This window comes from Nipponia nippon, unplaced genomic scaffold, assembly GCF_047370975.1.
Source record: "Nipponia nippon isolate SJK-2023a ecotype South Korea unplaced genomic scaffold, ASM4737097v1 scaffold_1, whole genome shotgun sequence".
Lineage (NCBI taxonomy): Eukaryota > Metazoa > Chordata > Aves > Pelecaniformes > Threskiornithidae > Nipponia > Nipponia nippon.
The window spans coordinates 98,417,718-98,430,882 of record NW_028262290.1 but is presented as its reverse complement, the minus strand read 5'-3'; the positions used below and the strand labels follow the sequence as shown (position 1 = coordinate 98,430,882).

General features: G+C 43.9%; 1 protein-coding gene across 5 annotated transcripts in view; it reads left to right on the top strand.

Moving 5' to 3' along the window:
- Positions 1–13,165, top strand: part of JARID2 (jumonji and AT-rich interaction domain containing 2) — a 228,975-nt gene that overhangs the window by 155,407 nt on the left and 60,403 nt on the right. For all 5 annotated transcript variants that reach the window (XM_087764224.1, XM_087764215.1, XM_087764233.1 and 2 more), the window contains one exon: positions 7,289–7,458. In XM_087764224.1, the coding sequence (XP_087620350.1) occupies positions 7,289–7,458 (170 nt within the window). The remainder of the gene's footprint in view (positions 1–7,288; positions 7,459–13,165) is intronic.

Genomic DNA, 13,165 nt, shown 5'->3' with positions numbered 1-13,165 from the left:
CAGGAGGAGAAGTGACAAAAGCAAAGTAACCAAATACCAACGCTGCTTTTAGAAAGACAGAGGTGTAGATTCCTTTGCTTTAGCTTGCAGGCTGCTCACTAGCAGCTCAGAAAGTGAAAAACACACAACGTTGAAAAGCAAAATGGGAATTAATCACGAAATTGTGACACTCAAGCAGCTACTTAAGCTATGGTTCCTACAGAGCTTGGAAATTTAACTCTAGTGGTGCCGTTATAAAGAAAAAGGACATAAACATCAGGCTACAGAAAAGCAGGAAACAACGAAAGCGAAAGTGAAGTTCAAGGAGTAAGTGAAAGGTGGTGAGACCAAACAGCAAGCAAATACTGTAGTACATAACAAGCGGGAAGTTTTATGAAAACTTGCAGATTTCTGCACATTAGAGAACATTTGAAAAAGATAGTTTGTTTTGCAAATCTCTTCCCAGTTGAGATGCATAGGTATGAGGACAACCTCTCAACCCCAGAATTTACTCTAAATAGATTAGTATGAGTACATACATATTATCAATTCAATTGTGCATATTGTTCTTTGTGTATGTTTTATAGTACTTACGCTTTGCTTTCGCTTAGGAGTTATGGAGTGATAAACTGAAAGTAGTCAGATTTTTGTACCGATGTACGACTAAATCTTGCATACCGATAATTTAATACTTGGTTTGTAGCTAACACAGCATGCACTGTTATCTGGAGTATTAACGTTTACTAAATTTAACACAGACTGATATTACTAGTCTGAGCTTTGCTTTGCAAAGAAACGACCGCCTTTGTGTAGTAGGTGTTTTCTTCCTAAACGTGTCCTTTTCTGCAAGCTAAAGGAACGGCGCTACGATATTCTATTTTAAAAGACGTTTCTGAAGTATTTTTAGCTAACACAAACTGTAGTGTTCTGATTATAAAGAATGCAATTTGCTTAAAATACTCAACTAAAAATAAATTCCAGTCTAGAAAAGCTTCAAAAAGCATATTTTGCATTGGAGAGAGATGTTTTGTAGCCTAGTCTGAGTTTGTATGCTCAGGATATTTTTGTTTTGGAGTTTTAGTCTCTGGCTGTAATTTGCTGTCTCGACCTAAACAGTCGGTTCAGTAGAAAAGAAGCGTACCAAAAGGAGGTGAGGCTTCCTCAGGCTGAGGCATTTTTGAACTTTGTGTCATAGGTAGGTGTTTAAAGTCTCTCAAAAGCAGTAGAAGGAAAATAACCTTCTGTTGAGAGAAGGTGAATTACTATTTATTTTTAAATAGTCTGGATATTTCTGGCTGCGTGTTGGGTGTTTGCATGATGTTTAGATGTGGTATTACTTTGAGTTCTTCCCTCATCCTTTTCCTTCTTGCAAAGTTTTTTCTGTTTGCATATTTGCAAGTCTTACGTAGTGTATACCCTTTCAATGAGGACAGAGCGAGCAATTTATTTTGAGGATGCAAACATGATTTTTGTTCTTTTTGCCACTCGTGCCAATCTGTCTCCTGTTGCCAAATGCACACTAAATAGGTCGTTCCAGCAGAAATCTTTGCATGAACAAGCGAAGAGTAAAGCCACACTGGTGGTGTTAAATCAGAGAATCATTTAGGTTGGAAAAGACCTTTAAGATCGTTGAGTCCAACCGTTAACCTAACACTGCCAAGTCCACCACTAAACCATGTCCCTAAGCACCACATCTACACCTCTTCTAAATACCTCCAGGGATGGAGACTCAGCCACTTCCCTGGGCAGCCTGTTCCAATGCTTGACCACCCTCTCGGTGAAGAAAGGTTTCCTAATATCCAATCTAAACCTGCCCTGGCGCAACTTGAGGCCGTTTCCTCTTGTCCTATCACTCGTTACTAGGGAGAAGAGACCGACCCCCACCTCGCTACAGCCTCCTTTCAGGTAGTTGCAGAGAGCAATAAGGTCTCCCCTCAGCCTCCTCTTCTCCAGGCTGAACAAGCCCAGTTCCCTCAGCCACTCCTCATAAGACTTGTGCTCTAGACCCTTCACCAGCTTCGTTGCCCTCTTCTGGACGTGCTCCAGCACCTCGATGTCCTTCGTGTAGTGAGGGGCCCAAAACTGAACACAGTACTCGAGGTGCAGCCTCACCAGTGCCGAGTAAGGGGGCACTATCACCTCCCTGGTCCTGCTGGCCACACTATTCTTGATACAGGCCAGGATGCCATTGGCCCTCCTGGGCACACTGCTGGCTCATGTTCAGGCATCTGTCAACCAACACCCCCAGGTCCTTTTCCACCAGGCAGCTCTCCAGCCACTCCTCCCCCAGCCTGTAGCGTTGCATGGGGTTGTTGTGACCCAAGTGCAGGACCTGGCACTGAGCCTTGTTGAACCTCATACAGTTGGCCCCGGCCCATCGGTCCAGCCTGTCCAGGTCCCTCTGCAGGGCCTTCCTACCCTCCAGCAGATCAATGCTCCCGGCCAACTTGGTGTCATCTGCAAACTTACTGAGGGTGCACTTGATCACCTCATCTAGATCATTGACAAAGTTATTGAGCAGGACCGGCCCCAGTACTGAGCCCTGGGGAACACCACTCGTGATGGGCCGCCAACTGGTTTTAACTCCATTCACCACCACTCTTGGACCCGGCCATTCAGCCAGTTTTCTATCCAGCAAAGTGTATGCCCATCCAAGCCACGAGCACCCAGTTTCTCCTGGAGAATGCTGTGGGAAGCGGTGTTGAAGGCTTTACTGTAGTCTAGGTAGACAACATCGCACACACAAAATGTCTTTCTGAGCACGTCTATCTACCTTACCTATTCTGCCTTGCTCAGAAGTGGTGCGTGAGTGAGCGTGACAGGCTGCTATGCTTCGTCTGATGTAACTGGGGGGGGAGGGGGGGGGCATACCTCCTTTTTTGGCAGCAGCTTTACACTTATATTGGATTAAGTGTAATGTGAAACCGTACCCAAAAGAATTGGTTTTATGCTTCTAGAGGTTTTCATGGGGACATAGGAGGTTACTGAGATGCATACACTCCTTCACAAAGAAACAGTTTTAAGTTGTTGCCCGTGTTTTGAAATGTATATGTTTTTTCTTTGCTGGCCCACCTTTGAAACTGATCATCTTTACACAAATCTGGAGCAAAGGCTGCTTAAAAGCTTGGCTTTTGTTTCCCAACCTTGATGCCTCATCCCAATGTGTTGTAGCTACAGAGTAGCTTGTTTCTTGCTCATGGCTCACTCTGTACACCCTCAGGCATTGAAGTAGAAGGCTGTGGAGCACATGCCTATCCATGCAAAGAACAGTAGTTGCTGCAGAAACCTAAAGGATGCTGCAGTCCCAAAAGTGGGCCTTAAGAGTTCATAAATTGGTGATGCAGAAGGACAACGCATTCATTGGTCCCAGCCAGCATGGGTTCATGAGGGGAAAGTCCTGCTTAACAAACTTAATTTCTTTCTATGAGAAGGTTACCCACCTAGTTGACCAAGGGAAGCAAGTCGATGTAATCTTCTTGGATTTCAGTAAAGCTTTTAATACTGCCTCTCACAGTATCCTCCTGGACAAAATGTCCAGCATACAGCTGGATAAACGTGTAATGCAATGGGTGAGCACTTGGCTGATGGGTTGGGCTCAAAGGGTTATAGTGAATGGGGTTACATCAGTCTGGCAACCAGTCACTAGCGGGGTTCCGCAGGGATCCATCTTAGGGCCAGTGCTCTTCAATATCTCCATAAGTGACTTGGATGCCGATAACACAAAATTGGGAGGAGCTGTTGACACTCTCGAGGGAAGAGAGGCCCTGCAGAGAGATCTAGACAAATTAGAGAGCTGGGCAATCACCGACTGTATGAAGTTTAACAAGGGCAAGTGCCAGATTTTGCACCCGGGACAGGGCAACCCTGGATGTACATACAGACTGGAGAAGGAAAGGCTGGAGAGCAGCCCCACGGAGAGGGATCTGGGGGTTCTGATCGACGGCAAGTTGAACATGAGCCAACAGCGTGCCCTGGCAGCCCAGAGGGCCAACCGTGTCCTGAGGTGCATGAAGCACTGTATCGCTAGCCGGTCAAGGGAGGTGATTGTCCCACTCTACTCTGCACTGGTGCAGCCTCACCTTGAGTGCTGTGTGCAGTTTTGGGCGCCACAGTACAAAACAGATACGAAGCTACTAGAGAGTGGCCAGAGGGGAGCCACAAAGATGGTGAAGGGTTTAGAGGGGAAGCCGTACGAGGAGCAGCTGAAGTCACTTGGTCTGTTCAGCCTGGAGAAGAGGAGACCGAGGGGAGACCTCATCGTGGTCTACAGCTTCCTCACAAGGGGAAGAGGAGGGGCAGGTGCTGATCTCTTCTCCCTGGCGACCCATGATGGAACCCAAGGGAACGTCAGGAAGACATGCCAGGGGAGGTTTAGGTTGGATATTAGGAGAAGGTTCTTCACCCAGAGGGTGGTGGAGCACTGGAACAGGCTCCCCTGGGAGGCAGTCACGGCGCCAAGCCTGACAACATCTAAGAAGCATTTGGACGACGCCTTTAGACATATGGTGTGAATTTTGGGGTTGTCCTGTGCAGGGACAGGAGTTGGAGTTGATGATCCTTGTGGGTCCCTTCCAGCTCAGAACATTCTATGATTCTGTGCTTATGCCCTGTAACTGCTCGGGGTTTAAATAAAAAATGGATATTTCCTAAGGAGCGGGCCTGGTTTTGTGTCACTGGTGAGCTCAAACCAAGCAGGAGGAAGTACAGCAAACATCAGCGGAGGTGTGAGAGGAGAAGCATCTCAGACGCATCTAACCATATAGCAACAAGTCTCTGCAGCCTCCCCGGGGAAGCGGCAAAAGTTCACGGTCGTAGCCTGAAGTTGGGTGGAGGGAAGATCTGGCACTTTCGCTGTCCTTGCTGAAACGAAGGGCCCCTGCGGGAGCATGGTGGGTAGTGAAGAGCCGGTGACACTGCCAGGCCAGGCTGTGTGCCCTGAGGGAAGTGAGCGAGCAATACAAGTGGGGAATTGTTTGTACTGGGGAAGGACAGCTAGCGGGGAGTGTATTTTCAAAGACAGACTGAACCAAAAGTACTTTCGATTCACGAATTCATTTCATGTCTATGCCGAACTTACAAGTTATTCCCTAATCCTCTTTCAGTGCTCTAGGGACCAATAATAGGGATGCTGCAAACAGCCCTGGCTGATCCTTGCTGCAAAGAGTTAATTTTGAACCATGAAACAGGCTTAACCTTTATTTTTTTGGGGGGGTGGTGGTGGTGGAGTCCTTCCTGCTGCTTATCTTTGATCACATGAGATTTGAGCAGGTACTTTCAGAGATGCGGTGAGTGGATAGTGTATTTTTTTAACAGCCCAGCTGAGGAAGCACATTGATGGGGAAAAATCGGTGTGCAGATAAGAGCAGCAGGCAGGGTGGCTTGCTAACCTTTATAGTCTGGTTTTTGGCGAGAGATTGTACGGTTTGTGCAGAACAGAAGCCAACACAAAGCGTTTTTCTCTGGCTGCATGTGTGGTTTTGGTGATAGAAATGTAGTTGGTTGAAATTAAAATCCCATTCATCCTGCGCAGGAATCCTCCTATTCCTTCAAGCAGATGGGCTTTGCAAGGCAATCTGAATAATTTTGGGTATATACAGGCAGATCTATACAAGACCTTCATTCTGGAAAGATAATTGTTCATAGATACGAGGAAATATATGTGTTCAATAGTCTTTTAGTTCCAGTTCACGAATTACAAGCACCATGATAACAAAAAAAATATCAACACCATGTTATATTTGCCATTAAGGAGATGAAAACAAGCAGTAAGAGTGGCTGGTGTTTTTTGTTGTTTGGGGAGGTGGGGGTTGGATAGTGAGTACATGGACAATTTTATGCAGAGTTTAGGGAGAAAATTGCTGAATGTTACTTTTGTTCTCTGTTGTCATTAGGGGATGTGTGTACCCATATACAAATACTGCTGGGATTGTCAAGTTTTTTTTTTTCCATTTTAGCCACAAAATTGCAGAAGTTTAAAATACAGTAACAAACCTCTTCTTACCCAATTATTTAAGTTTAATATCCGTGAAAAAGAAGAGGTTTGCCAATTACATGTTTCAGCCACACTGAACGATAACTGTGCTTTCCTTAAGTCATAACAGTCAAGCCTGCTGCGGAGCGACAAGACCTGGCTTTTCCTTCAGTGTTATTTGATATGTGTTTCAGTTTGACATTATGTAAATACTCTGCTATTAGGGAAGAAAATGACATAAAATTGCATCCTTTCTCAATGAGGTTTTAAGTTCTTTCAGTAGCTTCTCTCCTTTTTGAAACTGTAATAAAGATCATAATTAGAATCCCAGTTGCTTAAGTGAGAAATTAGCATGTTCTTCAATGCTGAGCCGAGCCAGGTTCCCAGCGAGAACCCCTCCGGGTATCTGTCCTGCCCCAAAGCGCTTTCCCTACTACCAATTTGCGTTCTAGACATATTAAAGAAAATCATATTCATTGCCATCTAGTAGCTAATCAGAGCCTTCAGATAGGCTTGAAATAATTTGCAGCCTGACTGCCAAAACCACCTGCCTCTGTTCATTTCCTATAGCTGTACCCGGGCATGCTCTAAAACTTACCAGAGAGGGTTAGTCCATTGCCCAGTACAAGGAATGAGACAAATTCACTCCATGCGTGTCCTTCATTCTTACAAATTTATCACAAATACTACTTAACCCCTCCCCGGACCTCCTTGCTTACTGTCTTCTAGGCTGTGGCCAAGGGAACAAAAATCTAATCGGGCTTTTACCTGATACGTTCCCTGTCAAAAATATCGTTCCCTAAAGGTTTTGGTTTGTTTTTGTAGAACAGGGCACTAACATGGATACCTTATCTATTAATGTATATTTTGCCATGCAAATAAGATTCTAGCAGATTGGAATAAATTAAAATCTTAATGGGGCTAAAATAAACCTCATTTGTAAATTAATTAAAAACAAGAAGCAAAGAACACTAGCACTTTTAAAAAAAGACATTTTCATGGTGCAAAATACGGATTTAATTTCTAAATAAGTGAATGGTAAACTGTAATTGTATGATGTGCAAGAAAAGACTCAGAACACATGAGACAGTAGTCACAGATCTTATAGTCAAGATGTTCCCTTTCTGGTTTTCCAAATTGTCGCAGAAGATACCAAAGGGTAAAGCAAATAAAATACTGATTTCGCAATTGACCCAGGGAGGGATATGATATTGGTGGGACATGGATTCAGATATCTCTCTTCTTTTTTTTTTTTTTTTAAATGGTGAATTTCGTGTTCTGACACCTCTTCCTGCAAGTTCTGCCTAACGTGCTTCTAATATGCTCTTGTTTCCACAGGCCAAGGCTGCAAGCACAAAGGAAGTTTGCTCAGTCCCAGCCAAACAGTCCCAGCACAACTCCAATAAAGATAGTGGAGCCGTTGTTACCCCCTCCTGCCACTCAGATTTCTGACCTCTCCAAAAGGAAGCCCAAGACAGAAGATTTTCTCACTTTCCTCTGTCTTCGAGGTAGGAGTCTCGCAGCAGCCTAGGGGGACAGTTTCATTCAAAGCACAAGCCGTAGCACCGCACACTGAGCAGCAGCTAGACAAACGTACTGGTGCTACACTTGAATATATTGTGTGTATTTCAACTCTCAGCAATTTGACTGTATCTGCAGCAGGAGCATTCGAATGAGTTCATGGTTGTAAAGACCATAAAACGAGGCCAGTAATAGTGCAGAAGGAAATTTCTTTTATGCTTAGCACTTTGTTATCCTGAATGAGTTTTTGTCTAGCTCTCTTTAAGTCCTCCCCATCCTCCTTTGTTTTGTCTGACTATGAACTGAAGAAGTGCTTAACTTGCCTGAGTACTTGTTCCTGCAAGAGGAGAGATCTGGTTGGAAATTTCCTTTCTCTACCCACTTGCTGTCCTTTATTGTTCAATCTGAGTGAGGCTTCTCATCTGACAGTGGGTGGAGGGGTTGCCGTTGTTCTTGGGTGCCCCAGGAGCCGGATTGTTCCCATGGTGATAATTAAAACAGGTGAACTCTTCCACTCTGCAACCCAAGTGCAGATGAGGCATCTGAAGTTGTACAGCGAGATACTGAAATTATCTCACAGTAACAGGTGCCTGCGCCTGGCTGGAGCTGTATGGTGTGTGTCTGGGATCACTGGTGTGCGTCTGCGAGCCTGCATGTCAGACTTGGAGACCTTAGCGAGAGGTACAGCTGACTGTCCAGATTAAGCTAAAGAAGGAGACCTTACCTAAGTGGTCATTTTTCTTGGGACTTTCCATGGCCCTGTGTCCCAAGTCATGTACTGAAGATAGCATCTTTCAGTTTAATCACCTAATTGTCGTTTTAGCTCTTGTGGTACGTTTCTCTTTTGGCAGGTGCCTCCTGCCCCCCCATCCCCTTAGCTAGTCACTGCTCCATCCTTGATGTGCTGGAACGATGCCTCTTGCTGTTGTTTTGTCCCATTGCCTGCTGAAAGGCTGGGCATTTGTTACAGATAGGGCTTGTCTGCAAAAGTCTTACCTAGTGGATTGAACCTTCAAAGCTTGTGTTTGAGTTCCCGTATCTGTTTCCGAGGTCTCTGTTGCATCTGCAAGCAGCACTGGTCAACACCACCCATAGCTTCCTGCTGAGGCTTTCTCACCTTAATGCAGCATGACTTGATTTCTTTTTTCTTTTCTTCTGTGAGATTTTAGGCTAGTGGTAGCTTTAGACTGGTTGCTAATTTATCTGTCTTGACTCTGGTCCAATATGGGGCCTCCATCCTGTTGGGACTTCTGGTAAAGCAGGTGGGTGGAGGGGATGGAGGGGGGGTGGTTTGCTAGCTTTTGTGTTTGTTTAAAGGATTGTGAGGAGCAGAATCTAATGGAGTTTAAAGTGGCATCACAGTCCTCTGAAATTTAATCTGTGGAAATGTATTTCTAATTTAGTCTTCTGTGAGGTTGATCAGTCTGTTGGCAGCATGTCACTGCTGTGATCTGGGCCAACTGCCACAGTTGTTGGTGGGAAAATTCAGATGGTGGGGGTGTGTGTGTGTATGTGTGTGAGCACACATGGCTGCATTCACACACTTGTTTCCACTGCTTGCTAACTAAGCATGTGTTATTTATAGCTTTGAAGGCACTTGCACTTAAAGAAAGGCAACCTGCGTGAGGATGTGACTTATCTCCGTTTTTATTTCCTACTGTCTCTCAGCATTCTGCTTTAACAATGGAAATGGGAAGCACGGGTACTTTTGTCCTATTCCAGTATTTCATTCAGAAGGTTTGTTGGGTTTGGGTTTTTTTTTATTTTTTTTTTTTATTTTAATCAGTGGCTGTTTAGCTCTTACACCTGTAATTTTCTTCTTTGTTATTCATCTGTAGAATAATTGATGTTTTGTACTGTCAATTAAGAACTTGCAATTTATTCCTAATTTCTTCAGCATGCAGGAGTACTCATATATTTCAGACAACACGTGCGTTCAGACGGCAAGATCCCAATTACAATTATATTAAAAACCGCGAGGGAAAACCTGCTCTGAGTGCCACACATGGCATGTTCTTGGTCTGCTTAAACAGGCTGAAGAAGAGCAGAAAAGGGAAGCTGTCAGCTCACTGTTTCAGCACCTCCACAAGCTTATTGCTCCATCACCCCTGTATAAAGCCTGAAAAGAGCCACTAAAAACAGGGGGGGAAATCTTCTTGGACATCTGCTACTTGGATGCGTTTCTGTGGAGGAGCAGGAGAGCAGCTGTGGCTTGGAGGGAGAAGGAGTGGGGTGGTTGAGATCAGTATTAGCATGGTTCTGGCTTCAGTGTCTGAACTGCAGTGTCCTTCAGGAGGTCCTGGCTGCCTGAGATTGTGCCTGTTTGGTCCCTCGGGAGGTTTAGCTCTAGGTGGTTGTGTCTTTTGATGTGCCCATTGGAAAAAATGAGGTGGAATCTGGTTCTTAATGTGCTTATAGGGAGTTCACGTGGCAGCCTGCTGGTACGTCCAGCTCCAGAAAGGTCCCACAAGTGGCGTTCCAGGGCACTGGCAGGCTTAGTTTGGTGCTGCTCTTCTGGTGGTACCCAGTAAGCTTGGGGAGGGAAGAGCCAGCAGCTTACTTAAACCCTGCGTAGGGAAGACTTGTGATTTCTTTTGGAAGGGGTTTGTTTTGGTTTTGAACCTCTATGCTATTATTTACTGAAGTGTTGAGGGATTCAAAATTGCTTGCATGATGGGACATGTGGTTGTTCTGACATCTGTCCAGATATGTCTGTCCAGCCCTGGCTGTTGGCACTTTCATGATGAAATGCAACATACAATTACACGGAAATAAAAGCACACTCACAGGGTATAAGTTCAGCACTTTGAAAATTGTTTAGCAGTAAGTGTAGTAGTGATAAGATCCAGGACAGTAAATACCCCCTGTATTTGTGTAACATTTTTTTTTATTTTTCTTTAATTTTTTAAAGTTGGGACTCTCTTAGGTCCTAGTCCTTCAGAATCCTCTGATGATGTAGTCCCTGCATTCATGATCAAAGCTTTTCTTTGGCAAGGGAGTCTTCTCCAGAACTGGTGGGGAAAACAGCTCTGTGGTCATGTCTCTGTCCTTGTCCCACCACACCCAGCAGCAGTGTCAGAAACACAGTCTAAATTTGTCGCACCATGTCAGCGTGTACTTTCATTTTCTATTTTTAAACAGAGAAATTTAAAAATCCCGTCACCACTACAAGTTCACTCTTCGGTACTCTGGGGGGCTTTATTTTAATCGGCAGCAGCTGAATTCTGTGAGTGATGGAGCAGTACTATCATGCAACAATGTGGAAGAAGGACCCTTGACGTGCATAAGGTCCCATACTTACGAAAAGAAGTCCCATCTACCTGGCCTTTTTTTTTTTTTTTTTTTTTTAGCATTCTGTAATTTCAAAGGGAGATAATTTAACCAAGATGACCTGCTTGGTTTCATTATCCGGAATACTAGGGGCTTTAGATGTATTTTTAATTAGCTTGGTTTTTGAACTCCTGATTTGGTAATACAATGTACTAATTGCTTCTTAAAAGGTAAGCGGAGCAGAATGAAGAAGCTGTAACAGTTGATGAATATCTGAGCACCCTGGATTACATCTAACTGACCAGACTTGGCAAGGCTCCCCTGCTTTCTATTATTTTAAAATATTTCTTTTTTCTTTCCTTTTTTTTTTTTTTAAATTAAATTGTGACCTAGAATTTCCACCACAAGAAGGAAGGGAATAGCACAGATATCTCTGAAGTGTTTGTCTGCAGCGTTCTTATCTTTAAATAGCTTCTTTGAAGGAGCCCATATGCCCTTTGCCAGAGGCATAATTAGTATCTTTCAGCAGCGGCGCATAGATACGAGTGTGTCATCTCTGTGCGGTTGTACAATGGCTTTCACTTTTACTGTATTTTCTGCCTCTGATCAAATTTTTCTTAATAGCTTCCGTTACAGTGCATTTAAGTTACCTTTACTCTCCGTAATTATTTACAGGTTAAAAATATTGTGAGTGGAATAATACAGGGCTAAAGGGGGAAGGAGAAACAACTCCCTGTGAGCAATAGATCTTTGGCAAAAGGTGATAACAGGAAGGCTGTGATTAGGAGCCTACATTTTAAGACGTTTTCCCATGATCAATTTTCTAATTAAGCCAGGCCTCTGGGAGTCACATGCTAGAGAATTTCAGGGATTCCTAAATAAAGATAGTTTAATTGAGATCTCACAAAATGAGTTTTCAGGCTCTTCTAACAACTGTTCTGCAAAATGCGTGACTGTTCGTTTTCTTTGAGTACCGCAATGACTTAACGATCTGATGATTTATTACGATGGGGCAAAACCAAAATAGAAAATCTCACTATAGCACATTTGTCCAAACTTCAGTAACTTCTAAATCTCAGTACCCCAGTCCTCTCGCAGTTTGATCTTAAACAGGCTTTTTATTTTTTTTAACACCTTGTTTGGGTGGTAGGCTCGGGGGCCTTTGATCCCAGTCTTCTCTCTCGAGTCTTAATAAGAGGGGTTGCTTTTGCCAGTAGATACCTGCAGAGGCTTTCCATTACAGTGGGAGAGCCCCCAAAATAACAAACTTGGGAGCTCTTAATTTTGGGCATGTTAGGAAATAACCTTTAAGTTGCCTAGCTTTTAATGCGGCAGAAGGCACGCTTGCCTGGTGGTTCAGTATCACTAGGTACACTGGACTTTGAGAGCCAGTGACTGCATCAATCACATTCTTGAAGTACCAGCCTTCCAAGGGAGTACGTTGCCACCGTGAAGACATGCTCACCGCATCAGAGTAAGCACAGTAAATAGCACAGCAACTTGATTAGGCTGGAAGCAAGGCAATGAAATGCTGACACTGTCCAAAAATGGGAGCTGCTTTGCAGTCTGGGTTAGTTTTTATAATTCCAAAATAATATTAAAACATGCAGATGTACAATGATTTGTTTAAAATACTGGAAGAAGACTTTTTATCAATTCTGTTGTTAAATCATTTGGTAGTTGAGACTAAAATTTTAGGATGGATTGAAACCACAAGAATAAACTTCAGGGTGTTGAATCTTAATTGCATAAACCATTTAATAGAAATAAGTTTGCATTTAGTAACTGTAATCTCACAATTTTGAAGTTTTTTTTTTTAAAGTTAGGAGCAACAAAGTGTAAAATATGAGGTATTTCTCATATGTGCAACTATTTAGTCCACCTGTGGAATATGCTGCTCTGGGCTGGTGACTCTCACAGTGGTTTAGGACAAGAGTAATTTAATCAGTGTTGGCAGGGAGAAGTCAATAGGCGGGCTCACAGTGAGCATGAAGTACGCAGAGACAGCCTGGCAACCAACACCATGGCATTATTCCTTCCCAGGGGATGGGAGTGCTGCTGGAGGGCCATCCCTCCAGGCATGCAGCGGAGGATCTGTCTTCACATCAGTGTGTGTCTACTGGGAGATTTAAGAGGTGGGAAGAGCTGCTGAGTGCAAGATAGAATAGCCTGTGTCTAGTACTACAGCTGAATCAAAGGGTTTTCCCTGCTTTTCCCATTTTGGGGCCTCTTACTGATGTTAATGATTCCAATATCTACTCCTGCAAAAAGCCACAGGATAAAATTAACTTGTTGAAACGGGAGACTAACCCTGCAGTTCAGCCTTTCTATTTGCCACAAACTCACTCCAAGTCCCTCGGCGAGCTGCTTAGGTTTTCTGTAAAATGAGGGTAAATGTTTAACTCTGTATACAGATATTGGCGT